The 27448-nt window shown below is 51.0% G+C and overlaps 1 protein-coding gene across 3 annotated transcripts in view; it reads left to right on the top strand.

Moving 5' to 3' along the window:
* Positions 1-316: 316 nt before the first annotated feature.
* Positions 317-27448, top strand: part of KSR1 (kinase suppressor of ras 1) — a 148341-nt gene continuing 121209 nt past the window's right edge. Inside the window, exon 1 of one of the 3 annotated variants that reach the window (XM_059047916.2) lies at positions 317-746. In XM_059047916.2, the coding sequence (XP_058903899.1) occupies positions 516-746 (231 nt within the window). In that variant the 5' untranslated portion in view covers positions 317-515. The remainder of the gene's footprint in view (positions 747-27448) is intronic. The other 2 variants (XM_059047915.2, XM_059047917.2) reach the window with 2 other exon arrangements.

Raw genomic sequence — 27448 nt, 5'->3', positions numbered from 1 at the left:
GCGGGAAGTTCCCAGCCGGCGGAGGGATGGGGAGGAGGCGGGGGGTGGGCGGGGAGATGAGGCTCCTCAGGCTTCGGGCGGCGGGGGAGGAGCTGGCGCGGAGCAGCCACTCCCGGGGCGCAGAGGCCGGGCGCTCCCGCACGGCCTGTGCCCACAGCGGAAGGGAAGGCCGGGACCTAGGGGCACTGGAGCCGGCGGGGACCCCGAGGGCGCGGGCGGCGGCAGGTGCGAGGCGCGGACTACAAGTCCCAGCATGCCCAGCTGCTCTGACCCGGCCCCCGCTGCCACTTAAAGGCTCCGGGAGCCTCAGCCGTCGGGTCGCCGCGGCTTTCGCTTTGCCGCCGCGGTTGGGCGGGAGGGAGCGGCGGGCTCGGTGGCCGGCGGGCTCGCGTCCTGGCTCCGGCAGCGTCGAGGGGCGCTCTTCGGCCAGCCCTCCCGGCTCAGGGATTCCCTTCCGAGGCGCCCGCGCCCCCGGGCTCCCCGCCTCGGCCACCCCGCGGCCCCGATGCCGAGGCATGGATAGAGCGGCGCTGCGCGCGGCGGCGATGGGTGAGAAGAAGGAGGGCGGCGGCGGTGGGGACGCGGCGGCCGCGGATGGGGGCGCCGGGGCCGCGGCCAGCCGGGCGCTGCAGCAGTGCGGGCAGCTCCAGAAGCTCATCGACATCTCCATCGGCAGCCTGCGCGGGCTGCGCACGAAGTGCGCCGTGTCCAACGACCTCACGCAGCAGGAGATCCGGACCCTGGAGGTAAGGGGCCGCGGCGCCGGAGAAACGGGGGCCTGCGCTGGGTCTGAGGAGGCAGGGGTCGGCGGCCCGGGAAGCGCCCCGGCGCCTCCCTCGGTGCTCCAGGTCACTCCTTACTCAGTTGCATCCTTGAGCCCGGTCACCTCCTTTGCGTCGGCCCGAGGACCCGGGACCAGCCCCTCACCTTGGGCGGGATTTGGGGGGAGGGGCGTAGTGGGACCTGGGAGGGAGGCTGGAGGAGCCCGCGGGCGGGATGGGCGGTGCACGGACATCCCCTGCCGCTCCCCCCCTCCGCCCCCACCCCATTTCCAGCTCGCTCGGCCGCAGGACTCATTCTCCCACTGAGTCACGTGCTGGACTTTTCCCTGGGTGACTGAGCCCAGCAGCTGTGGGCCGGGGTGACTGGGCGGGAGGAGGTCCCCCTGAAGTGTGAGCGCAGGCCCGTCGTTCTCTGCCTTCCCCTCACGCCCCAGACTTTGTCTCGTCTCTTCCTTTGCTCTCCTCCAGGTTCTTGTCTGCCGCTTATCAGTGTTTGATGAAACTGCATTTTTGCCTTTCAGACGTTGAGTGCTTCTCTTTCGCACTGCCACAGTATTTCACTGCTCTACCCCCCGCCCCCCCTGCCATTGGACTTTGGTTTAGGAACAATTATGCTGAGGACCAAAGGCTTTGATGGGAAGATGACACTATTTAAGGGGTTTTCTGGTGGAGACAGCCTCCAGTGTAAAGAAGAAATAAGATACGCGGGCCCTACTGTCTCAAATTATAGCTGGGAAGTGCAGTATTAAAAGCATTTGAAAGAATCAGCCAAAAGGGCTGTTGGGTTCTCAGAAGGGGGAGTCTCCCCCTCCCCCATACATAATAGAGGGAAACGAGTGCATTCCCAACTTGCTTTTGTCCAGAGGCTGGGAAGACTGTGAAATTCCAGGCACCACTTAGTAGCTGCTCTGCCTCTTTCCACCTTGCACTGTCACATCTGGCCTGCTGCAGATCTGGAGATGTTTTATTAGAACCTTAATTCCTCATCCTAAACCCTCCTCACCCTCTTATTGCTGATTGCCTCCGCTAGCAATCATAGGGCCAGCGGATGATTTGTGGCAGTTATTCCAAGACCCAGTCCTGTGTGCACACCACGAGCCTGAATCCCTGTTTGATCCAAAATGCTCAGAAGTGACTTCTTCTTTTTTATTAATTAATTTATTTTTGGCAGTGTTGGGTCCTTGTTGCTGCACACGGGGTTTCTCTAGTTGTGGCGAGTGGGGGCTACTCTTCGGGCTTCGCGTTGCAGTAGCTTCTCTTGTTGGGGAGCACGGGCTCTAGGCGCATGGGCTTCAGTAGTTGTGACTCGCGGGCTCTAGAGCGCAGGCTCAGTAGTTCTGACACACGGGCTTAGTTACTCTGCGGGATGTGGGATGTGGGATCTTCCTGGACCAGGTCTCGAACCCATGTCCCCTGCATTGGCAGGTGGGGTCTTAGCCACTGCGCCATCAGGGAAGTCCCCTTGGGAGTGACTTCTGTCCTTCAGTTTTATTTTCTTAAAAGCTACAAAACCAGGACATGGGAAGCATCGAATCAGTGCTGGCTATTATTATTTTTGTTACAGTCGCTATAGCAGTTTCGACCAGGGTTTTACTTAAAAAACAAACCAACCAGCACCCCCCCGCCCGTCCCCACCCCCCACCAGTCCCTCCTGCATGCATGCTGCTCTTTTCCAAGTGGTGAGAGAAACTGGTTTCTTGAACATAGCCGGGTGTGTTTGCCCAGCTAAGTTCAGTTTTTAAACGGACACAATAGGGGGCCTGTGTGGCTTCGTTCTGGGAGGAGGGGTCGTTGTCCGGCAGCATGTGTCTTGTTGGACCGCTATGTTGTTGGGATGAGAGAGCGTTCTCTGTTGCCTCTCTTGGATTGTCCCCATGTCGCTCTGAAGTGCTCTTGGTTTGCAGATTGGACCCGGGAGAAAAAGTGCGGCTCTTTCTCTGGAAATGGCTCCTTGCCTTCTCTGTACCCTGCCTTCCAAAGTCTCTCATTTGTACCAAGGTGTGGCATCAGGACACTCCAGAGCATCCCCTTATTTAGGTCTCTGACCTGGTTTATTTGGTAGCCTCCCTTCTGAGTGTTTATTGGATGATCGGCTCTGGCAGCCAGAAACCCATCCAAAGGTCCAAAGGGGATTTGCAGTGGGAACGGGAACAAGTACCCAGCTCCCTGTCCTCTCCACTATGCTGTAGGTTCAGGTCCACCCTACTCCCTGAAAAGGCAGGACCTGGGCTGTTTGGGGGAATGGGACTTTATACCCCAGGATCTAGTTCCCTAGGCCTCAGCCTCCTTACTTTGAACAGGGAGGTTGGAGTGGGTCTCTGTGGGCTCCTGTGGCTCTAAATTCTGTGGTTTAGTGAAGGGGCCTCAGTTGGGTTGAATCAGATGTTTGTTATACACACCGCTGTGTAAGAATATCCATGATTAAGAATTGTTCTAAAATCCAGATTTACCAGACTGATAAAATAGGGGGAAAGTTTATTACTCAAAGAATCCTGACCTGTGGGGCAGTGTGGCAGGCAGAAAGCCCATGGCTTGGAAATCTGGTCCTGGTTCTATCTGTCTGACCTTGGTCAAGTCCCATGACTTCTGAATCTCAGGATTCCCCATCTGTAAAATGGGCATGAGACTACTTAAACCCGCAACCTCGTCGTGAGTCTGTAAGTCCGCATGCTTTCTACCAAGAGATTCTGCCCGCGAACTTTCCTCATGAGGGTCCAATGCATTCATGCCACAGGCCACATTTAGGGGAAGGCACTTTGACAACTTGATCTTATTTCCTAGAGGCGGATGAGACAGGCCAGGAAACAATCCCAGCCGCCTGTGCTGAGCTCAGGCAGGGTAGTGGTGATGTCCATTCTGGCTTTCTTTCCTGTTCTGCAGGCTCCTCTCACATTCCAGGCCAGGGCCCCCAGAGACAGGACTTGCAACATTGGATTCCTGGCTTTTGAAGAAGGGGCTGACCAGAGGGCTTGGCTTACGCAAGCATGCCAGACTTACAGAATCTGAGGAACCCCAGCCCACCCTGGTCCTCATTGAGTAAGCACTCAGTGAGGTGCCTCGGGAAGTCCCTGACCTCCGGCGCCACTGCTGGAGCCTGATTGTAGGTCGGATGATGTCTGGGGGCCAGCGTGTCTGGCTGCCCTTCCCTCCTCCACGCAGTGGTCCAGCTTGGATCCAAAAGAGTGGAAGGAGCCAGGGTGTAATGTCTGCCTTCTACCTGCCAATCAGTGTGCTGGACCCTTCTCAGTCTCCGAAGATTTCCTGGAAATCCACCAACCTTCATCACATGTGTATTTTTTTCTCTTGATGTGAGAAGCAGAGGGGGGTAAACTCTGAACCCAGAGTCTAAATCTGGAAACAGAAGTTGGGAGGCCACACCATCCCAGCAGAACCTGCTGCCCTATCTCCATCAGGCCCTGAGAACTCCACCGAGGCAAGGTGGAATGTTCTCATTCCCCAGATGTGCTCACACAGGGATACCCGGCTGGCCTCACAGCTGGGCCTGGAGCCCCACGCCAGTTCATTCCCTCATTTGTGCATCCTCTTTGGGCCGAGTCTGTGCCGGGCAGTAGGGAGACAGTGGTGCCTCACGAAGATGCACGTTTTGTGGGCACTGTAACTTTGCCTTATCCTGCCAGCCTCCTGGTACTTTGCAGAGACAGGCCTTGCCACACCGAGTCTTTCCATCTGGTGCTCTTGTGGAGAAAAGTCCCTCCTAAGCAAGCTGACCTAGAGAAAGGGGTCCCCAAAGGGCCTCGACCTTTGCTCAGCTCTGCGGTGGCAGAGGTCAGAACCCTGTGGTGTGGAGGGCTTGAGCTCTCCCTGTGGTCCTCTCCCGTGCCCCTCGGAGCGCCTGGATGGTGGAAGTGCTGGGAAAGGAGAGGGGTGCCATGGGTCCTCACAGAGCAAGTACTTGGGGCATGCATGGACGTGCATTCACTCAACAAACCTGTAGTTATTACTGATTTGCCTGATGAGCTGCTCACTGCCACCCCCCTGGCAAGGATTCTGAGGTAGGTAGGATGTTTTCCTGGTGTTTGGGGATGCTTTCAGTCTAATGGGGGAGGCAGGCAGGCAAACAGTAGTGACTCCAGTACCGTGGCCTGCTGAGAGCGGTTTGCAATTGGGAATATGACCGGACGGTTGTCCAGTCCAATTCCTGCTTTTCTGGGAAATATTCCCAGAGTCTTGGTGGCGACTTGTCCCACGTCACATGCCCCTGGCAGAAATGAGAGTGAAGCCTGGGTTCCCTCTCCCCACCCAGCCCCTGCCTCCGAGTGGGGCTTTTCTCTGCTTTTGCTCTACCCCGTAGTTTTAACCTCCTGCTGAAGGCTTTCACTTCAGCTGTCCCCGGAGGGAGCCAGAGCTGGGGCACTGTTTCCCTTGGTGTCTGCTTTCGCCTTGGCAGTTTTTTTCCTGGTGAAACTTGCCACCGGCGATCCTCGGAGGCAGTCTGGAGAGGGACCTGTAGTTCCCGAGACTGGGGAGGCCTGCGGGGCGCTGGAGGGAGGCCTTATCAGATCTGCAGCCAAGGTTAGCCTGAGTGCCAGGAGGCCTCTGGTTTGCTGCCTGGAGACAGTGATGGGAATGCCTCCTTCCCCGCCAGCTTAGCTCAAAATCCAGGAAAGCCGCATTCCCCACTGCAGGTATTCTGCACCTGCCTGGCCGCTGTGGTCCCGAGAGGGACCGCAAAGGCCCTGGTCCTTGGTGGCAGTGTCTGCAGTGGTTGTGCTGGTGGTGGGAAGTAACAATGCCTGTGGCCAAGTCTCTCTCAGCTATGCTTTATAAAAAGGACATCCTTTCAGAATAGGCTGATTGGAATCTTTTTCTACATTCAGTTCAAAGGGAAAGCTGTGTAGAGGTGCATTCGGGGTCATGGGAAGGCCCTTCGAGCATAGTGAGGGCAGACGTGGAACGAGGAGCCCTCTCGGTCACCTGTTCTGTGCTAGGCTTTTGGCATATGTTCCCCATTGAACGCTCACGTGGACCTTGTGAGGTTTTCTCCCCATTCTGCGGATTAGGACATTGCGGCTCAGAGGGACTGAGAGACTGAGTTAGTAGGTGGTGGAACCTGGGTTGACTGGTCTTCGGTACTCATGTTCTGAACTTCACAACAGCTTCTAGAAACCATAGTGGAGGGGACGGTTTTTGGTCAGGGTTGTGACGGCTGAGCCCAAGGAATTGGCCGGTAACAAAAAGGGCTGGCCCAGGGCCACTTGGTGGCTCAGTTCCTGATGACCGGGCCTTCTGGTGGCCACGCCAGGCTGTGCAGCCTCTGAGCTTGGGCTGGGGGCCGCTTCCCTAAAGTGCAGGCCAGCACATCCTCAAAGATGGGTCCCTGTCAGCGAACTGTGATGCAATCGCTCTGTGTTGGTCTCATTCTGAGAAATGAGAAGCTGCCTAGAGATCATCTTACTCATAATTGTTTTAATGGATACCTGCCTTATCGTCTATGCGTAATTCCTCTGTAAGCACCACATTCTTTACCTTTCCAGTTGTATTAAAATATTTTAAAATACACATAATGATCTGTGCTCACTATTAAAAAGAAAATTCAATTGAATAAAAGAATAAAAACCACCCATAATGCCACCCCTCAGAGTTAATGTTAATTCTTGTTAACATTTGGCTATATAAATTCTTCTAGTGTTTTTATCCTCTACATTTGCATACAAATGTAGACGGATGGGGACTTCCCTGGTGGTCTAGTGGATGATAAGACTCCATGCTCCCAATGCAGGGGAACTAGGTTCCATCCCTGGTCGGGGAACTAGATCCCACATGCATGCTGCAGCTAAAGAGCCTGCATGCTGCAGCTAAGACCCAACACAGCCAAATTAAAAAAAAAAAAAAAATACACGAATGTATTCGTGGAACTCACCATGCTCATTGCCTTGTAAATGTCTTCTGTCTGCACCAGTACCCACAGATATGCACCGTCACTGGTCGTGGCTGCATCGGGTGGTCATATCATAAATTCATTGAACCTGTCCCCACTTGTCAGCCATTCAGGGTGTTTCCATGTCTTGCCATTATAAACCTTGCTGCAGTGAGTGCATTCCTAGAAGTGGAATTTGCTGGATCAAAGTGTATTAACACATTTAACAGCAGCCCTATTCTCTGAAATCTTTAGGGCCTGATATATTTCCCCCACCCCGCTCCCCAGCAGGAGTGCCAGGATTTACAAAATGGCAGCCTTCATGCGTTTACCCCTTTGCCGTTGGATCTGTGTCCCCCTTGAGGGCGAGGAGTGTGAACAGGACACAGGACGTGGGCCCCGTGGCTGCGGTTCTGGGTTCTGCGTCAAGGATTATGGATTCTAGTTTTGTGGTTACCCGTAGCAAGGGGGGGCCCTGGACTGACCATTTAGAAAAGGGATCTTTCCTTGCTCCCATGCAGCAGAGCGGGGGCTGGATGTCAGGGCTCTGTGTCCAGGGACTGGTCACCTCTGGGCAGTGCACAGCCATATGGTGAAGTTTTCGTCACTTGAGGCTCATGAAAGGCATCTCAGTGAACTGTAAGCTCGGTTTCATCACCAACCACAAATATTGATCAGAGCACTGTTTGGGGTGCCTTGGCTTTGAGGTTGATTTAATAGAGTCATGGGTTCCTAAGGTAAGTGGGCTACTAAGGTCTCGGAATTCTCCTCTGGTCCAGCCCTCTCATCTGCAGGTAAGGAAACAGCGCCCAAAGGGGAAGTGACTTGCCAGGAACACATTAGGTTATTAACCTAGTGGAGGAGAGACAGGGGCTTATAAAGGAGCACTGAGTGGGAAGTCAGACCTGAGACCTCACGCCCTGGAGTGAGACATTATACCACCTTCACCAACGGCAAAACAGCAGCCTGCTATCCCACTCTCCTATGTTGGGGGCAGGGGGAGGGGGTCCTCAGCCTCAAGGCATTTCCTGCAGGAGGAAGCAAATGGGTTTGTTTTCCCAGCCCCATCTCAGTGTCTTAGGGACCCTGGGGACTGGAGAGATTCTTGGGGAGCAGTCTGGGGTGTCCAGTGGGTGGGGCCTTTTCTGAAAGCCAGCTTGCCCAGTGGGCTGGCTCAGCCCAGGTGGCCTGTCCGAATCTTTGAACCTGACCTGACTGTACTTACAAGGGCTTCTCATCCTTCCAGTGAAAGATCCTCTGGGACTTGGGTGGGTGAACATCTTCCCCTATAAGGGTTGGGTTTATGTCCTAAATTTGTGCAGATTTTACATTCAATACCACGATACATTACACAGTGTTTATTTACCATTTTGCTTCCAGAAGATACAGACTTTTAATCCAAGGTCTTTGTGTCCTTATGACATTCTCCCCTGTTCCAGACCCCAGGTGGGGATGCAGAGCCATACCCTGGGGACGGATGTTGGGATCAAAAATGCTTTGTCATTTATTCCCAGTTAACGATTGTTTCTCATCCGCATTGAAGAAGTTTTAATTCAAACTGCCGCCACATACAAAACCTATATATTTATATATATCTGTATTTCTCTGTCATCCTGGCCTTGGTGGGCAACTGTGTGTTTTAACTGGGCAGATTGCCTTTGAAAATAATGGAGCTGAAGTCATCCTGTTTGCTTGCCGTTTTTCTCCCCCCTTTCATTTTTCCGCCTTCAGAATAATTGCAAGAATGAATTAAGAGTTGTGCTCAAAATTTAAAACAGGGCCAAGGGAGAAAGCATAATGCATTATGTGGAATAGACCAGCCATGGTTAGGAAAAATAACTTTTCATACAGCATAAACGGTAGACATGAATCTGCAATATATTGATCATGAGGAATTTGCTTTCTCCAAAGCTGATGAGATAAGCTGCTTATAGAGTGGTGGAGCTTTTCTTTGACCAGGCACCTGGAGGTATTGAGTCCCAATTGAGCCAATTCATTTGGGTTGGGTTTTGTTATGGATTAGCAGAACCAGCTTCATTCATGGTATGCAGAGTTTTGCTGGCCAGAAAAAGGAAGTTACAGGCCGTATTTAAAAAGTGACCCGAGTGTTCTCATGCGTGGGGCACGATCCCCTCCTCCCAGTCTAGGACCCTTGAAAGGGCTTGCAGCCTTTCTTATACTGTATTCTGCAAGATGCTCTTGTGAAAGAAAGCTTCAAGTAGCTGCATCAGCTATTTTCCTCCTGGTGATTCCTGAAGATGAAGATTAGTGTTTTAAAGGCTCTGAGAAGTCCTGCAGCAAGGATTCCCAAACTTACTTGTCCAGGGCATCTTCTCTCCTCTGAACATAGGTGGGAAAACATGAACGGGGAAGAGACAAGAAATGGTAGGTGTAGTTTCAACTACTGTTGTTTTTATGATACTGAGGTTCCATTTGAGGTTCCAGTTAAAATCGGGTAGGTTGAGGAGACGCTAGTGACTCCATACACTTATCTAGCTGTGCAAAGTTGCCTTTTGTCAAGGGAGGTACTTTCCAAAGGGAGACAGATTGTGTTCTGGGTACCACACTACCCACTTAGAGACAGATTTCACTTAATCCTCCCAACAAGATTAGGAAGACGTACCCAGAGAGGTTTATATGTCTGGAGTCCTCGAGTGCTACCTCTTCCTGACCCCACTGGCCAGTTAGCCCGGTGCCAAGGGCACACTCCCTCAGGGTCTGCCAGGAACCTCCTGACCCCAATGGTGGGCAGCAAACAATCCAGGAGAAATGCAAATGTCTGTGGGTGTGTTTGAGCCTGGGGCTGTGGAGGGCAGGGGAAGGGCTGGGCTGCAGACGAGGAATGCTTTTCGAAACAAAAAAGGAAATACTGGCTCAGAATGGAAAGGAAAGGAAGCAGCTTCCTGTTTCTGGTGTTGGCTTTTGAAAGGAGGAGCTCTCTCTAGCTCCTTGGCCAGTGGAGGCCTGGGCTGGCTGGGACCACTCGTACACTAGACAGACACACGGCTCCCACACTGCTGCCTGAGGGCTCCGAAATAGAGGCCGGGTCCACCCCTTTTCATTTTCCCCAGGTAACTGATCAAATGGATGTGTGGTTTTCAAAATGAATATCTATACATGTTATTAAATAGATGTGTCGCAATACCTGACATTTCCCGAGAGCTTACTGCATGCCTGGCCCCCTTCTTAGGAGTTTTATGTGACATTTACTCCTTGCAACGACCTTGTGAGGAAGGCTCTACTGTTATTCCCATTTTACAGATGAAGAAACTGAGGGTGCAGAGAGGTTGAGTGACTTGCCCAGAGTCATAGAGCCAAGGAGAGACTGAGCTGTGACTTGAGCCCAGACCGTTTTAATTACCCGCTGGCACAGCCTGATTTGCATTTACAAACTCCTCATCCACCTAGAAAATCTGTTTGCGCAGAATAATTTTTTTTAAAGACCCGTGGCTTTTGTCTGGCTCCAGAGGGCAAGCCCTAAAGCCTGGGTCAGCCCCTTGGTGATTCTTAGGTGAAATGCCTGCGTCTGAGTTTTCCATCTTTAAAAAAAACTTTATTATGGAAACGTTCAAACATGTACATTGTTGAGCCACCACTACTAAGCCTGTGCTCTAGAACTCACAAGCCACAACTACTGAAGCCCGTGCACCTAGAGCCCATGCTCCGCAACAAGAGAAGCCACCGCAGTGAGAAGCCCGTGCACTGCAACAAAGAGTAGCCCCTGCTCGCCACAACTAGAGAGAATGCCCGTGCGCAACAACGAAGACCCAATGCAGACAAAAATAAATTAAAAAAATTAAAAACTAAAAAAAATAAAATTTCCCCTGAAGCTTACTGTGGCTTCTGGCAGCCCACACATTACAGGAAGGTCATCTGGTTCTGTAAGCTGACACTCCCGCTGCAGTGAAAGCTGTTCTCATGTGGCAGAGTCAGGGAATGTCCACAGCCTTGCTTATTCCCACAGCCCCACCTGAGACTGACCCTACAGAGTCACACGGCGACAGTCTCGACTTCCAACCCACTCTTCTCCATATTCTAGTATCTCCTCTTCTACTTTTCTTAAAATATAAATTTATTTATAATATTTGTTTATTTTTGGCTGTGTTGGGTCTTCGTTGCTGCGAGCGGGCCTTCTCTAGTTGTGGCGAGCGGGAGCTACTCTTTGCTGCGGAGTACAGGCTCTAGGCACGTGGGCTTCAGTAGTTGTGGCACGCAGGCTCCAGTAGTTGTGGCACGCAGGCTCAGTAGTTGTGGCTCACGGGCTCTAGAGCGCAGGCTCAGTAGTTGTGGCGCACGGGCTTAGTTGCTCCGCAGCACGTGGGATCTTCCCGGAGCAGGGCTCGAACCCGTGTCCCCTGCACTGGCAGGCGGATTCTTAACCACTGCGCCACCAGGGAAGTGCCTCCTCTTCTACTTTTCCTCGTTGCTTTATCCACACGTCATGAGATGAGTGTATTTCAGCTAACATTTACCGAGCGCCACGGTGTGTGCGCCCTGGGAGGAGAGTCGGTGAGTACAGGCAGACCCTGTCTCCAAGGAGCTCCTGGCAAACCCTCATCTCTGCGATTCTGGTCTAAAAATGAGGTCCAGTAGCCACGAAGGGGCTTCCTTGTCCTTCATGGTTCTCATGGCTCTGCTCAGTCCTCCTGAAGCCTGGTCTTGCGCGCCACTCTTAACATTTCCCTCTTCTGTGGTCTCTTGCCCCCAGCAGATGTGGTTTTCTTTGTTGCTTTCTGTTGGTTTCATTTTGTTTTGTTTGGGCTGTATTCTCCCAAGTGTTTCTCAGTGTGTTGCTTTTGGCCAGCTGCTTCAGATCTTTGAGTTTGGCCTCTCAAACACAGTCATGATGTCATTATGGGAAAGCACGGTCTTGGGCACTTAGTAGGACATTGAGGGCTGCATCAGGACTTCAGGGTGTGCCTGGGTTCTGGGAAGAGAAGGTCACAGTCACCTCCTGACTCTGTTCCTTGCTAGCTGTGTGACCTGGGGCGAGTTCCTTAGCTCTCTGAACCTCAGTTTTCTTTTTCGCTAAAAGGGGATAAGAATAGGTTTATTTTAGACTCTTGTAGGAGTTACTGAGGTACAGAAAGTGTGCTGGATGGTACTTAGAAGGGATTCAGTATTCAGTATTTTTTTTAACCTCCTCTCACTTAGTATTATTCTAGAACACTTGTCCATGTTTCTCTGTTATCTTCCTTTTGGCCCTTTTAATAGCTGTATGATATCTCATCCAGTGGGTATGCTGTAATTTGCCAAAACATTTCCCCTGTTATTGGACATTTTGGTTCTTTCCAGATTTCTGCTGTTATAAACAATGTGACTGGAATCATCTTTGTACAGGCACCTCTTTAGTTTTGTTCCTATTCTGAATTCATTTCCTTGGGATAATTCCCAGGAATGGAATTACCGGGTCAAAGAGCATGGATATTTTTTGTGATGGGAGTTGCAAAACTGTCCTCCATTTTCTGTTTTTTGAATGATAGCTCTCTTAAAATTTGTACTCCTGGTTGACTACCTCATTTTTTGCTTTGTAATCCTTTTTGGTCTCTGTGCCTTTCCTCTCCTACCTGGCCATTTTTGGGGGGCCTTGTTAAATCATTTCCCATCTTCCTTTTTTTTAAAAAAAATCTTTATTGAGTTATAATTGCCAAATAAAATTGTAAGACATTTAAAGTGTGCAAATCATTCCCCATCTTGAATTTGCTATTTATTTCTATCTTCTGCCCATTCATTTATTGACTGTTTATTGAGCATGTACTGTGTGCCTGGTTTTAAGTACTGGGAAAAGAGCAGTGAAGAAGACAGAGCAGTTCCTTTAATGGAAAGAGAAAGATTAAAAAAACAGCCAATAGATAGAGAAAAGTGGCCTGAGCAAAAGAACACTGCAAGTGGGTTAGTGATGGGGTGGGGAGAAGGCTGCTGCTTTAGATTGGGTGGTCAGGAAAGCTTTCTTCCGAGAGAAGGTTTGAGCTGAGTCTTAAAAGATGAGGGGGCAGTAGTAGACTTGTGAAAACCCTGGGTGAAGAGTATTCCAGGCAGAGCAACCAGCATGTACGAGAGCCCTGAGGCAGAAATGAACTTGTGTTCAAGGACCAGAAAGGAGGCCAGTGTGCCTGGAACACAGTGGGAAGGGTGGTCCATGAGGGCTGTGGTCCGCCATTGCCTCAGGGAGGTTGCCTGGGGCTATGTCCCTCAAGTTGGGCCTCAAGAATTAATGCAGTAATTCAACAAATAGTTGTTGCACCCCCCAGTTATGCGCCAGGCACTGTTGTGGGATATGAGAGTGAATGAGAAAGTCAGCTCAGCGGGGGCGTTTGTAGATGAGTGAACTCATGGAAGGCACTGGTGAGGTGTAAACGGAGGCCCACTGTGCCGCCCGGCCGGCTCATCTCTGCATCCTGAGATGTGCGGGGACTCGGGAGATATTTCTTGATTTGAACCAAGCTGTGCTCTGCGCTTCACCGTGGCAACTGAAACTCGGTTGTCTGCGGTTAGGTCTGGCAGTCTCAGCCTGCCAGGGAAGGGGCCCCAAGAACTGAGGCTGCCAGCTCAGAAGTGGGGCTGCCGATATCAGGTATGAGTATCTAGGCACCCCTTATGGGAAATGAGCCTGCGAAATAGACGTGGGAAAGCCCCTGTTTACCGTGCTGCTCTGCCCTGCCACCCCTCCCGTCCCCGTCTTCCCTGAAGGGGGACTCTGATTTGTCTCTCGTTGGAAATGTAGACTTGGGGACTCTGCGCTTGTCATCATTTTCTTCTCTTAGGGTGGGGCAAAGAGAGGGGGTTCCCAAACTTTGGGACAGCCGATGCACCTAGTGAGCTGTGACCATGTGGCAGTTCCAGGAAATGGACCTGGTGGAAGACATTGGCTGCAGTTTTGTTTGGAGGTGAGTCATGAGGACAGGTGCTCTGATGCCATTGAATCGGGGCCAACTTTAACCAGGCCCAATCTGCTCCTTGGGCTCCTTGCATGTGAACTTGTGGCCAGATGGGGAGGGAAGGCTGGATCCTAGGAATATAATAACTCGGGCTCCCCACGCCCTCCTCTCCCAGTCATGGCGAATCTGAGATAGACTCGCCCAGTGTTTATAGGAGATTTCTCAGTTGGCTGCTCGGTAACGGCAACCTTATTAACCCACTCTGGCTGGGGGAAGTAAGGCCCAAGGTCACAGTCATCTGTGGAGCTGGGGTTCAGATCTAGAATCGTCTGATTTGACACTTGCGTTCATTTCATTGCATCCTCTCAGAAACCCGTTTGACCTTGGGTCTTGTCTGGAGCAGAGAGAGGTCAGCTTTGGTAACGCTCAGCATTTTGGAAGAAATCATGCTATGTGGAAAAGGGTCTGCAAATCTCTCCATTTGTATGCCGTTTGGACGGGTTTACCTCAAAGTTGTAAAGAGGACGAGATGACCACAGCATCAGAGTCCAGACTAGCAGGTGACCATTTGCAGAGGTGGACGCTCCTGGCTGGGGAGGAGGGGGAGGCAGGTTCAGAGTGAAGGCTCTTGCCCGATTCCATCTCAGAGAACTTGGCTTCTGTTTTGAAGCGCTCTGGTTAGAAAGGATAATGTAGTTGTTAGCACTGGGCAGTACTGGGGCCTGCGGGACAGGACGTGCAGGCACGGATGTCTTTTAAATGTTGGTGAATCTTAGGAGAAAGAAGGTGACGAGCCCCCGGGGAGATTCCCTCTGGTGGCCGTGACTCATCCTGGCTGAAGGGACTGAACAGAGCAAGGAAGAATCCATCAGTGAATGGAAACTTGTCTTTTTAGGGGACTGGAAACCTTTTCTGTTGTGGTTGGCCTGGTGGTTTATGAGGAGAGGTGACCATTTGAGACAGAGCGCTGGGCCACTCTTGCAGCTGCATCTTTGACAATTTTGAGAGTTTTAGGAAGTAGTTCTAAAAAGAAAAGAAAGGAAAAGAAAAGAAACCAAAAGCTAAAGACATCGTTACTTGCAATACCCGTGTGCAGACTGCCATGTGGGCTGTGAGTTGCCAGGTGATTAATGGAAACTGGCACATTGGCACCAGTTCACTTGGACCCTCCCCCACCTTTTGTGGCCCCTGAGCTGGAGGGGGCTTGTGACTATTCTCAGAAAAAGACTCAGGTGGCCTCAAATGACCAGACCTTGTCTTGGGTATCTAACAGCTAAAACTAAACTTCCTCTCTGGCCCTGTCTGGTTTAAGCAGTTTCCTGGCCTGGCAGGATTTGTTTTCTTAGCACCCGTCTCGTCAAAGTCCCAATCACACTTGTCACAGCAAACTGGCCCCTGCCACCCTGTGGCTGCCAGAGGAGGCAGTCAGACACGCTGTTCCCCTGGGGAAACGGAGCCAAAGCGGCCTACTGGGGTCCACTGTCTGGGCTTGCCACTCCTGTCTTCTCTTCCCCATTTTGATCACAGGATGGGTGCTTGGCCCTATTCTAGAAAGCTCTGCTGGTTCATGGGCTGCTTCTATTTGGAGGAAAGGCCAGGTGGGTGAGCAGCAGCCGGTAGCAGTAGGTAAGAGCACAGGTTCTGGTGCTTGATGACCTGGGTTCAAACTCTGCTCCTTTGCTGGCTAAGCTTGTGTGTCTTTGGGCAAATTGCTTAACCTGTCCCAGCAACAGTTTTCTCATCTGTTAAGTGGAGATTATAATAGAATTGTTCATAGTAAGTGAGATGAGCCATCTAAAGCACAATGCCTGGCACAGAGTAAAAATCTTTTGATATATTATATTACTGTTTTTATTTTTTCAACAGGTATTTAATTAGCATCCACTCGACACCCACTGTGGGGTGGCCACTCTTCTAAACGGGGAAGTAACTGAACAAAATTGACAAAAATGTCAGCTCTGTGGATTTGGTGTTAGGAGGAGACGTTCAGACCATAAGTCAATGAGTGAAATATGTTGTTTGTTAAATGGTGAATGTGCTATGGAAAAAACTGAAAGCTGGAAGAGGACTGAGGCAAGGAGTGGTTTAATTTTAAATGAGGGGTCAGGATGGCTTTGCAGAAAAGGTAATGTTTGAGTAAACATCTCAGCAGGGTGAGAGGGACTCTCTGGGGATGTATTTGGGGAAGAGTTTTGGAAACTGAGGTCCAAAAAGTGCAGAGGTGGAGGGAGTTGCCTGTGGTGCTGGGGCCGAGTAAGGCTGAGAGGTGCCCTGGGTGAAACACCTAAGCGGTGCAGCCCTCAGGTGACCTTGAGCCAGACATCTAGGAGCAATGGGGAAAGGGTGATGAGAACAGAAGGTTGTGAAAGGTACCAGGGCTACATGTGGGCTCCTCAATGGGCCCAGCCTCCATCCAGTAGAATCCAAAGGGATTTTGAAACTCAACCCTCATTTCTTATTAAAAAATGGCATTCGGGGGTTGCTACTCACTCACCTGCTACCAAAAGCCCTGTCGCCGACTTATTGAAGGTGCACTGCTTCTGACCACATGGGCGGGTGGCAGGGCCCTGACTGGGGCCCCCTGGGGCCCTGCCACCCATTAAGGACATTATCACGCAGGCGAGCTGCTTTCATTCATTTCACAGCATTTGCTGAGCAGCCATGGTGGTGGACCATGCCTGTACCTCCTGGTATTACCTTGCTCATTTGTAACCCTAGGACGACAGCTACTCCTGGAGTCAGTCCATCCTTCAAGGGAGCTTTCTTAAGTCAATCATTCAGTAGAAGAGAACAGCAACATTTATGAGGGTATTTGCATTATCTGTAATACAGAAAAAAAAAAGAAAGAAAACAAGGTGTATTTGCATTATCTGTAATACAGAAAAAAATGAAAATAAGGTAGATGTCCGGTGGCAAGGGGATGGTTAAACATACCGTGGTATGCAGCACACGATGGGTTGTTATACACACAGCCATTAATTATGAAGACTGGGTAGAAACATGACCATATTTATATTACGTTAAGTGAAAACATAAAGAGTGCAGAACTACAAATGCAGCCTTTGTAGTTATGTAAATATGTAAAACTATGTCTGCAGATGGAGAAAACTAGAAAAGAGTTGTGTGTGTGTGTGTGTGTGGAACTGTTTTTGGAAAAATTCCATTATGATCGTTATTATTTTCTTTCTTTTTAAAAATATTTATTTATTTTATTTTACTTTTGGCCGCGTTGGGTCTTCGTTGCTGTGCGCAGGCTTCTCATTGTGGTGGCTTCTCTTGTTGCGGAGCATGGGCTCTAGGCGCTCAGGCTTCAGTAGTTGTGGCATGTGGGCTTCAGTAGTTGTGGCTCGCGGGCTTCAGTAGTTGTGGCTTGTGGGCTCTAGAGTGCAGGCTCAGTAGTTGTGGCACGCGGGCTTAGTTGCTCCGCGGCATGTGGGATTTTCCCAGACCAGGGCTCGAACCCATGTCCCCTGCATTGGCAGGCAGATTCTCAACCACGTGTGCCTGCCACTGACCAGAGAGCCCTGCCCCCGAGGTCACAGTCTGATGGCTCGGCCCCCTCCCTTCTCAGTGGTCAGAATCAAAAGCTAGCCACGTGCTGTGATGCAAAACTCACACCTTCTGGAATAAAAATGAGACTCGGTCCTGCAGCTTCTCCCCCAGGGCCTTTGTGTAACTAGTGTTGGAGTTGGCTGAGAAGTAGAGAAGTTTCCAGAGCTGCCATGCCTCCTGAGGGAAGTGCTATTTCTAGCAAGCAGTCCCTATGGGAGCAGAGCCTGCCTGGTACCCGGAGGGCTCCCCACATCTTGGCTGCCTGACTTGATCCCAAGTCAAGATCCGGCCTTCGAGGGAGCACCCAGTCCTAGCTGCGAGGCCCTCTGAGGGCGGGGCCGTCCCAGAAAGCAGAACCCCTGCTGTGGGCTTTATCTTCCGGGTGCCACACACTCACAGCGCAAACACGGCCCGTGATCCTGCCCAGGAAGCCGGTGGTTGGCTCAGAGAGACCCGGGTGGCAATGTTGACAACCACTGATGACCTCACTGCCTGCACGCTGAGAAAAGTCCTCTGGGTGTCTGGAGGGCCATTGGTGGTGGTGAGGAGGACGTTTGTGACCGTAGCAAGCATTTACTGAGTGCTATCTGTTCTGGGCTCTTGGACAGCACCGAGAATGCCCTATTCACCAGTCCTTGCAGGGCCCCCAGGGTTGGTGTAGGTTTCACCTCTGCTGCATGGGGGGGGGCGGAACTGAGGCTCAGAGAGGTGGGTAGAGGTGGGTGAGCCTCCTGAGGTCACACCCATGGGTTCAGAGGTCTAGCTGGTTACAGAGCCCAGGCCTTGGCGTTTTCTGTGTCACTGCACACTCATCGGGGGAGAAGTGCCAAATCTGACTATGCAGTGAAAAATGCCACCAGCGCAGTGGTTAAGAATCCGCCTGCCAGTGCAGAGGACATGGGTTCAGTCCCTGGTCTGGGGAGATCCCACATACCGCGGATCAGCTAAGCCTGTACGCCACAACTGCGGAAGCCCGCGTGCCTAGAGCCCGTGCTCTGCGACAAGAGAAGCCACCGCAATGAGAAGCCCGCGCACCGCAATGAAGAGTAGCCCCTGCTCACCGCAACCAGAGAAAGCCCACGCGCAGCAACGAAGACCCAACACAGCCAAAGATAAATAAATACATTTATATATAAAAAGAAATGCCACCAGGACACCCGTCTGCCTCCCCCTCCCCCTCCCCGCCCATGCCTCCCAGAATGCCCTTGCCTCTCTGCTAGACACACCAAATGCTCTGGAACAGCCTCCGGTTCTGCAAGAAGGGTGACTGGCGCGCTTTTGCTTTAAAGGAAGGATTTCCTGTCTCTTTAAGGACAAAGACTGCGTGACCTCTTTTTCCAGAAGCTTCGGGGCCTCATACAGTGAGTGCTTGGCACAGAGTAAGTGCTGAGGAATTAATGAGGGTGTATTGTAACCTCACAACATTCCTAGAGAAATCATGTGAATCAATTGAAAAGGCCGTCTAGTGCCGGAGATGGGAATATGGCCTCTGGGGTCAGACAGCCTGGGTTTGAATCATGCCTGTGCCATGGACTGTTTCTAACTGTGGGCAAGTTATTTTGCTTTTCTGGGTGTCAGTGTCCTCACCCGTTCCGTGGGGACATCAGAAGACCCCGTGAGGGCTGCTGCGAGGATTAAATGAATCGTCACATAAAGTGCGTGGAACGGATCTTTGCCCACAGTAAGCACTTGATAAAAGCGAGCTGTCGTTGTTGCCTGCTCTTATGTTATTGTCATGCGTGAGAGTAAGGAGAGCCCCCCAGCTGGGGGTTTGGGTTCTTACCCTTCTCTGTGGCTTCAGGGTCCAGACTGAAGGCCATCAACCTACCTGCCCTTCTCCGCCCCATCACGGGGCTCTGCTGGTAGCGTGGATGGGGGTTGTCTCTCCAGGGAGATTAGGTGCGTGGCGGGGGGCGGGAGAGTCTTGGGAGAGCCAGACCCGAGTCCCGGCTGTGTTGTCACTCTGTGACCCTGGACGGGTCCCATCGCCTTCAGGGAGCCATTTCCTAACGTGGGAGATGAGAACGTTATGGAGTCATTCCCAGGGTGACGAGAGTGAGATCGATGCCGTAAGACGCAGGGTACTGCAGGTGCTCGGCAGACGTCCCTCCCCCATCCTGGAGGGCAAGGGCCCCTCTCACGCTGGCCTGAGTTCCCCAGAGCCTGGATCAGTGGGGACAGGATGAGTGGATGGCTGGTTTCTCTCTGCTCGAAGTGGAGCTGACCTCCACCCACCTCTCTGTGCTCTGTCTCTGCCCGTCCTGAGGCAAGTGTGGCGAGGTTGAACGGGGCTCTCTGAGTGCAGGTGACAGAGATGGCTGCTCTGAGCTGTGCTGGTCCTCACCCGGCCTTCCCTGTTCAGACCCCCTCCTTTCCCTCACAAACTCCCTGTCCTCAGGCTTCCCTTCAAAGGGGGTCACCCCAGGCCTCTGCTGGGGCTTCTCCTGCTGGGTTCCACTCGGAAGGAGGAAGGGCTTCAGGGGGACGTGAGCTGCAAGCCCAGGAGAGAATGGCAGCCCTGGTTTCCGAGGCCTCTGCAAGCACAGGTGCGGGGAGAGCCCAGTGCAGTCGGGGTGTGAGGATCACTGTCTGATGGAGGGGCAGCCACATCGTGCAGCCAGCCGCCTGACGTGTGGGGTAACTGCCGGCGCTTGGGGTGAGCTGTGCCGCTGGGAGCATCAGGGTCCGGCGACATTCTCTATAGGACACTGGCTGTGCAGGCAGGCTTGGAGGGTGTTGTGGAGAGGCATCCAGAGACTGGAAGCCTCTTTGCCTTCCTTGGTGTGTGTCCGTGTGTGTGTGTGTGTGTGTGTGTGTGTGTGTGTGTGTGTGCACACGTGTGCACCTGTGTGTGGGTAGGTCTCAACATAAATAAGACCTTGGTTGGAAGTTCAGGGAAAGATTTAATGATAAAAGATTCCTTTAAAAGATGTTTAAGGGCTTCCCTGGTAGCGCAGTGGTTGAGAGTCCACTTGCCGATGCAGGGGACACGGGTTTGTGTCCCGATCCTGGAGGATCCCATATGCCGCGGAGCGGCTGGGCCCGTGAGCCATGGCCGCTGAGCCTGCGCGTCCGGAGCCTGTGCTCCGCAACGGGAGAGGCCACAACAGTGAGAGGCCCACGTACCGCAAAAAAAAAAAAAAAAAAAAAAAAAAGATGTTTAAGTCAGCTCTTGTCAGCCCTCTGCTGAGAACCCTCCAGAGACTGTCTTATTCTACCTGGTGTAAAACCCAAAGTCCTAAGTGTCCATCAACAGGTGAATGGATAAAGAAGATGTGGCACATATATACAATGGAATATTACTCAGCCATAAAAAGAAATGAAACTGAGTTATTTGTAATGAGGTGGATAGACCTGGAGTCTGTCATACAGAGTGAAGTAAGTCAGAAGGAGAAAAACAAATACCGTATGCTAACACATATATAAGAAATCTATGAAAAAAAATGTCATGAAGAGACTAGGAGTAGGATGGGAATAAAACACAGACCTACTAGAGCATGGACTTGAGGATATGGGGATGGGGAAGGGTAAGCTGTGACGAAGTGAGAGAGTGGCATGGACATATATACACTACCAAACGTAGGGTGGATAGCTAGTGGGAAGCAGCCGCCATAGCACAGGGAGATCAGCTCTGTGCTTTGTGACCACCTAGAGGGGTGGGATAGGGAGGGTGGGAGGGAGGGAGATGCAAGAGGGAAGAGATATGGGAACATGTGTATATGTATAACTGATTCACTTTGTTGTAAAGCAGAAACTAACACACCATTGTAAAACAGTTACACTCCAATAAAGATGTTAAAAAAAAAAAAAAAAAGCCAAAATCAAGGTCCTGGTTTCTATCCTTCCCATCGCTCTCTCTGCCCCAGCCCTATTGGCCTCCTTTGTGTTCCTTGAACACGCCAGGCACATCCAGCGTTGCCCTGCAGCCTTTGTCCCTCTTGGAATGCTCTTCCTCGGTTGCCCATAGGGCACGCCTCCCCCTGCCCCCCCCTCCACCCCTGGGGTGAGTGAGGTCTTCTCTGACCACCCTCTCATCTGTCTGTCCCCTGCCCAATTTCATTTTCCCCATCCACACACACTGTGTGGTTTTACCTGTTGATTGCTGTCTCCCCTGTCTAGAACGAAAGTTCCAGAAGAGTAGGGATTTTTATCTGCTTTATTCACTGATGTATCCTAATACCTAAATAAAGTAGACTGGAATCCTAGTATTCAAATGAGTGAAAGAAAGAACAAAGTAAGTTATAAAGAAAACTGCCAAGGCCTAGTGCAGTTTGGCCATCAGAGCCCAGTAGGATCCCTTGAGTAATTTTCCAGTTTTGGAAAATTGGAGTCGTTGTACCACCAGTCAAGGACTCGAATCATCTCTTTGTGTGTGTGTGTGTGTGTGTGTGTGTGTGTGTGTGTGTGTGTGTGTGTGTGTGTGTGTGTGTGTGTGTGTTCTTCTTTTGTGTCTACCAGGTTAATGCTGGATGTGCCCCAGGCTTCTGTGATTACATTTGTATTAATCCTCTGATGTCGATTTACAAAACAAAACAAGCTTTGAAACAGTTTTCCTCACCTCTTTAGCTATTGTTGTGGGACATTATATCTTGGCTTTTTTGTTTTGTTTTATTTTGGTCAAATATACCAGAGATATTGGACTGAATCCTTTACCAAAGTCCTGTAGATTAGATCCTCAGTTTTGTTTAAAATCCAAGTAGGGGGCTTCCCTGGTGGCGCAGTGGTTGAGAATCCGCCTGCTGATGCAGGGGTCACGGGTTCGTGCCCCGGTCCGGGAAGATCCGGTCCGGGAAGATCCGGTCCGGGAAGATCCCACATGCCGCGGAGCGGCTGGGCCCGTGAGCCATGGCCGCTGAGGCTGCACGTCCGGAGCCTGTGCTCCGCAACGGGAGAGGCCACGACAGTGAGAGGCCCGCGTACCACAAAAAAAAAATAAATAAATAAAATCCAAGTAGGTTTTTTCTTAAACTGGATATTTTCTTTTAAGGTCTTTAATGGAATTCTCACACATTTTGTGTTCAATGTGCTGCTGTGATTTACTTTTTGGACCACTGAGCTGGGAGGCTGGAAACCTGGGTCTGCCATTACTGGCTTTGTGATCTAGCATCCTTGAGACTCAGTTTCTTCAATGTGTGCGACTGAGGGACTTGGACTGGCTGATTTCCTCTGAGATCCCTTTCAACTCTAATGCTATGTCTCATGGACCAAACTAATAGAGATCATAATGTAAGTTCATAGCACATATGCAGCTTATGTTAGCCATTGAAAGCATGCGGCACTTGGTATACATGATACTACTTATGTCCTGGGGCCCCTCAATCTTGGATCAGCCTCATGCTTTGCTGTCCACAGGGTTGGGGCCTGTGGAGCCACCATCCTCCTGCCTGGCTCCCGGGTAACTGGAAGCATGATGTACTGAGGCCATGAGCATTTGCAAGGCTGGTGTACCCCGTCCCACCCTAACTCACCCATGTGAGGGTTTACCTTCAGCCTCCCGCTTCATCCAAACTGTAGATTTTATCACCAAAGCTGATTTGGTTTGGATCCTGAGTGCTACCTGTGTGCATTGATTGAATTCCTTATGTTGAAACCTCAGTTTTCTCATCTGTCAAATGGGGTCAGTAATTTCTCTCAGAATGATTTTGAGGGTTCAATATGACAATACAGGTCCACTGCGTAGTTGAAAGCGTAAATATTACTGATGCTGATGATGATAAAGAAGAAGTACTCTGATGTGGGGGTAAAGACTATCTCCAAAGGCTGAAAAGATAACAGAAGCTTGGGAAACCTGTAATCTACAAAACTAATTTTTTGAGTCAGAACTGCGTTAATGCTACTTGGCTATAAAGCAGGTCAAAAGTCAGATGGGATGCCAAGGAAACCTGGGGAAAGCCAGGATTCATTTGTGTACGCGGGTGCCTCAGTGTACATGTGGGTAGCAGGCGGGGAGACACTGGCCTGGGGTGGTGTGGCCCCTCAGCCCCTCCTGGGTTTACAGGAGCAGGTCCTGCTGCCATACACCAGCAAAGAGAAGGCTCGTCTGTCTCTCTGGGTTGCTCAGGCTGAGAGGGGGCCGGGCACTTCCTTCTGGGCTGATTGCTCTAGGCTACAGGGACAAGGAACCTGTTATTTAGGTTCCTCAGATGCAAGTTCAATAAAGTTCTGTGAGTGTAGGTACAGGGATTTGGGGTTAAGGACCACTGAGGATTTTAAAAGAATTTGGCCCCAAGGATGTTAATTGCAACATTATATATACTGATGAAGAATTGCAAATACCTTAAACATCCATCATCCTAAACATACAACCTCGGGATATTGTGTAAGTGAAAGCAGAGGACTTTTAGTTAGATCTGTTGGCCTTTAATAACACCGAGAACTTGCTGTGAGGAATTACTGCTTGAAAAAGCGTTCACAATATACCATTAACAGAAAAAAACAGGTTACTAAACAATATGACTCAAATTAATTATTAAGAATGAAATACGTGAAGGAAAGAGAAGGCTGTGCGCATGCTTGTTAATGGTGGGTGGCTTCCCTCTGAATAGTGGAATAATAATTAACCTAATTTCTTCCTGGTGCTTTTCTTTTCTTTCCCATTTTTTTTCCCCAGTAAACATGCATTTCTCATGTATGTGGGAGGGGAAATCATGTTACAAATATAAAAATATTTTAGTTGGATTTTCATGTACTTTTAAACGTGACAAAAATTTCTCATGTTTCATTTTTATGCCCACTGTAAAGTTTTAACCATTTGGTTACCCAGACCTTGTCCCCAGCTTAATACAAATATCTGCTCAGATGATGTGGCTTGAGCCTACAGATCAAGAAATAGATTTTTTTTTTTTCAAATGTGTGAACTAGGAGCTTGAGAATGATGAGGGATAAATGGAAAAGTTCACAGAGCAGCTCGTTGACGGGTTCTTTGAAGTGAAATGATGGGTTCTTAAAAATAATCTAAAACCAGGAAAGAGAACGTTAGATCCTATCAGCTCAGTTATGAGTGACATAAAAATAACAGACAAGTGCTTTTCCCCTGTGAGTTTACGTGTCATTTCATTCTGAAATCATTGGAAGGAACTGGTTTAGGCGAAATTCTTCTTAAGGGAACCATTTTCGAAGGTTGAGATGCATCAGAAAGGCAGTGTTGCCCAAACCCCCCGCAGGGCTCACTCCCACAGTTCCAGTGGTCATGAGTGATGGCATATAGTCCACTTCCTCCCCAGGAATTGCCTTCAGCCGAAGGGAGCTTCCTCTCTCAAGGTACCGCCGCCCATCCAAAGATGGGCTACAGAGGCTGGCCCCTTGCCTCCATCTGGGGCAATTCCGACGGTTCAGCTCCAGAGTTCCGGGGTTCCCCACGGGTCTGGCTGGGGTCTCTGTTGCAGCCAAGTCATACAGAGCCCCACTGCCCCGGCCTGCTTCCCTGCAGGCAGACCTCCATTTCAGAGTCTGCTTCTCGAGAAACCCTACCTCAGGGCCCCGATTTTACAGTGAGTAGGTCGTGGAGAAGGAAGTAGGATGCTCCTCCCAAGCACTCCTGGCCGGCATTGCCTCTCAGGATTGTAGTCTGGTATCTCCTTGCCCTCTTGCCCCGTTTAGAGCAAGTGGCTTAGATTCTCGAGGTCCCCAGTGAAAACTGAAGGCGGCAGACATGGGTGGGGGCCGGGGAATCTGCTCACCTCTCCCCGTGCGCCTCCCCTGACATCTACCTCCTGGGCCTGTTGACAGTGGCTGCTCCCAGAGGCTGGGACAAACTGCCTAGCTCCCCCTCCAAGGACTTGTGGGTCTGGACCTGAAGGGTGTCCACCTGTGCCCAGAGCAGATCCGTGCTTCTGCTGAGGCCAGAATCTTTGGCAGCTCCTTGCCCGGGGCTATCCAAGCACCAACCTTTACTGCTGCATAGATCTCAAAAATGTTACCAAATCAAGTGGACTTCTCTTGATAAGCAGACAGACAAAAGGAGGACTGTTGCTTCCTTAGCATTTGGTTGGGGGCCACTCCTCCTTCCTGCAGGACCCAGTTCCACCTCTTCAGCATGGCATTGCCTGCCTCTTGAGCCTCCTGTCTTCTCCCTGTCCCCACCCCTGGAATCCAGTGCACATTGACCTGGGATCTCCCTGAGTGCCTTACTGTTTCATGCCTTTCAGCCTCTTCTCCCTGGAATGCCCGGAATTCCCCTTGTCTCTGACGGCCCCTCTCATCTGTTTCCTCTTTCCTGTCCTATCTTCCCCAACAGGGAATGTGCTGGGCCCTGAGCAGCTCCTTCTGGAGACTTCCCCTGTCTTTGTTGCTTCGCGGCCCCCTGCCCTAGGTACTCTGGAAACTTCTCTCCTGCCCTTTCCTTGCTGTATTGGCATGGTCCATTTCCTGGCTGGATCTCTGGTCTCCAGACTTGCTCTGGCATACGTACCAGGAAAGAAATATTGATCATGGGTTCCCAACAGAGGTATTTTCACGTACAAAGTATATACACATACTCTGTGCTATTATGGCACGTCTATTACAATAATACATCTACAAAAATAGACAATTGAAAGGATGAGATACAGAGTTCTATTTCCTTCATGCAGCCCCCTCTGGGGGCCTCTGGCCTGGAATTCTAGACTGAGAACCCTTGGTTGGTGGAGGGACGGTCAGGGGTTGTGTCTCCCCTGCATCCTCAGTGCCTGGTACAGATGGGGTGGACTCTACTTCACAGAGAGAAGGTAGTCTTTGGGTGTGGGAAGCGGACAGTGCAGGGCGGTTTGGATCTTCTGATTGTCCTGACCAGTCCCAGTGTTGGAGGCCTTTGTGGGGAGCCACTGCCCCTCCCCCGCCCCTGAGGGTTCTATCCCGTTCACAGATTCCAGAGGGTGAGAATAACAATACTGATACTTCTCATTTATTCGGTAAACATTTATTGAGCACCTAATGTATGCCAGACGGCATAGTTGTTTCTCCTACTCTACCGGGAGTGGTTCCTCGCATGTGTAAACTACGTCTCAAGATTTTTCAAGACGTTTACGTGACAATGTCCCTTTAATAATACTCCCCTCCCTGTGGGATTTAGGGGTTTACCCCACTTTGACAGATGTGGAGATATCCTAGCGAGGATAGAGAATTTCCCAAAGAGGGCTAGTGGCAGAGCCTAGATTAGAACCTGCTTTCCATGGCCTGCCCACTTTGCTAGCCCCATAGCACCGCCCCTGCCTGCTAGAAGGGCTGGCTTGGCCTCCACAGCAAGGTGAGTGGGGAGAAGGTCCACTGCCCCTCTGGGCCCTTGAGGAGCTGGCTCTCCGTCAGTGGGGGTGAGTGTGCCGAGTCCCTTCTTGCGTGTATCCTCCTGGCCCAGGCTGTCACCCTGGCTTGGTGTCAGCGTGTGGGTCACCGGGGCCCTTGGTCTGGAGCTGAAGCAGAGAGGGAAACTTCTCGGGTGGATCCTGGGCTCTTGATTTATTTGGAGCTCCTGGGGAGATTCTCTCCCTTCTGAGGTGGGGAGGGAGCAGGAAGTAACAGGCCTGATTGCCCCCTTACAGAAAGAGGAGATTTAGAGGAAAAGCCCAGATACCCCCATCCCTACCCCACCCCCACCTGCTCTAAGGGTCGCTCCTGTGGACAGGGCTGTGTCTCTCTCACTCAGTGCATGGTGAATGGGCTTTGGAGCCTCCAGACCTCACTTTGCCATTTGCTGGCTCTGAGACCTTGGACAAGGTTCTCCCCCCAAAGCCTTGACTTCCTCCTCAGTAAAATGGGCTAACAACAGACTCTCCCACAGAACCTCTGCGAGGGCTAAATGAGGTCCTGTGTGCAAAGAGTTTAACAGCATGCCGGGTATGTACATTAAGCTATAGAGTAAACGTTCTCGGGTTGTTAGCTGTTCTAATTACCTTCCGTGCTCCCGGGGTGGCTGGCTTACAGCGGGGTGCTATTTGTAGAACAGAATATGTGAATCAGGTTTGTTAGCATTTGTTAAATAAGGAAGTATTAAAATTTGGTTGGAGTTGTTTCTGGCCTTCAATAAGTGAAGCAGGCATGGTGGATTTTAGGATCCAGTTTTCCTAACTCCCCCTGGCTCTGAGGTTTTATGATTCTTCTGCACAGCCCTTAAGATTTCCTTCAATGTAAACACACTGACAAGGGTGGTATTTTTACAACCGGCATCTGGTTTGGCTCCTGGTGTCCACCGCTGGCTTGGGTCTGGGATCTAAGGCTGTTGAGCTGGTCGGTCTGGTGCCTGGTTGCTGGCGTGAAGACATCAGGGTAAGTGCTTTTTCCCCCCAGATGTGGTTATGACTGCAGCGTGGCCAGAATGTGGAGCTCCCCCAGCGGCTTTGCTGGGGGGTGGTTTTCCAGGAGGTTGACTGCTGAAGACACAGGAG

This window comes from Kogia breviceps, chromosome 19 (assembly GCF_026419965.1).
Source record: "Kogia breviceps isolate mKogBre1 chromosome 19, mKogBre1 haplotype 1, whole genome shotgun sequence".
Taxonomy (NCBI): Eukaryota; Metazoa; Chordata; class Mammalia; order Artiodactyla; family Physeteridae; genus Kogia; species Kogia breviceps.
This window is presented reverse-complemented; position numbering and strand designations above follow the sequence as displayed.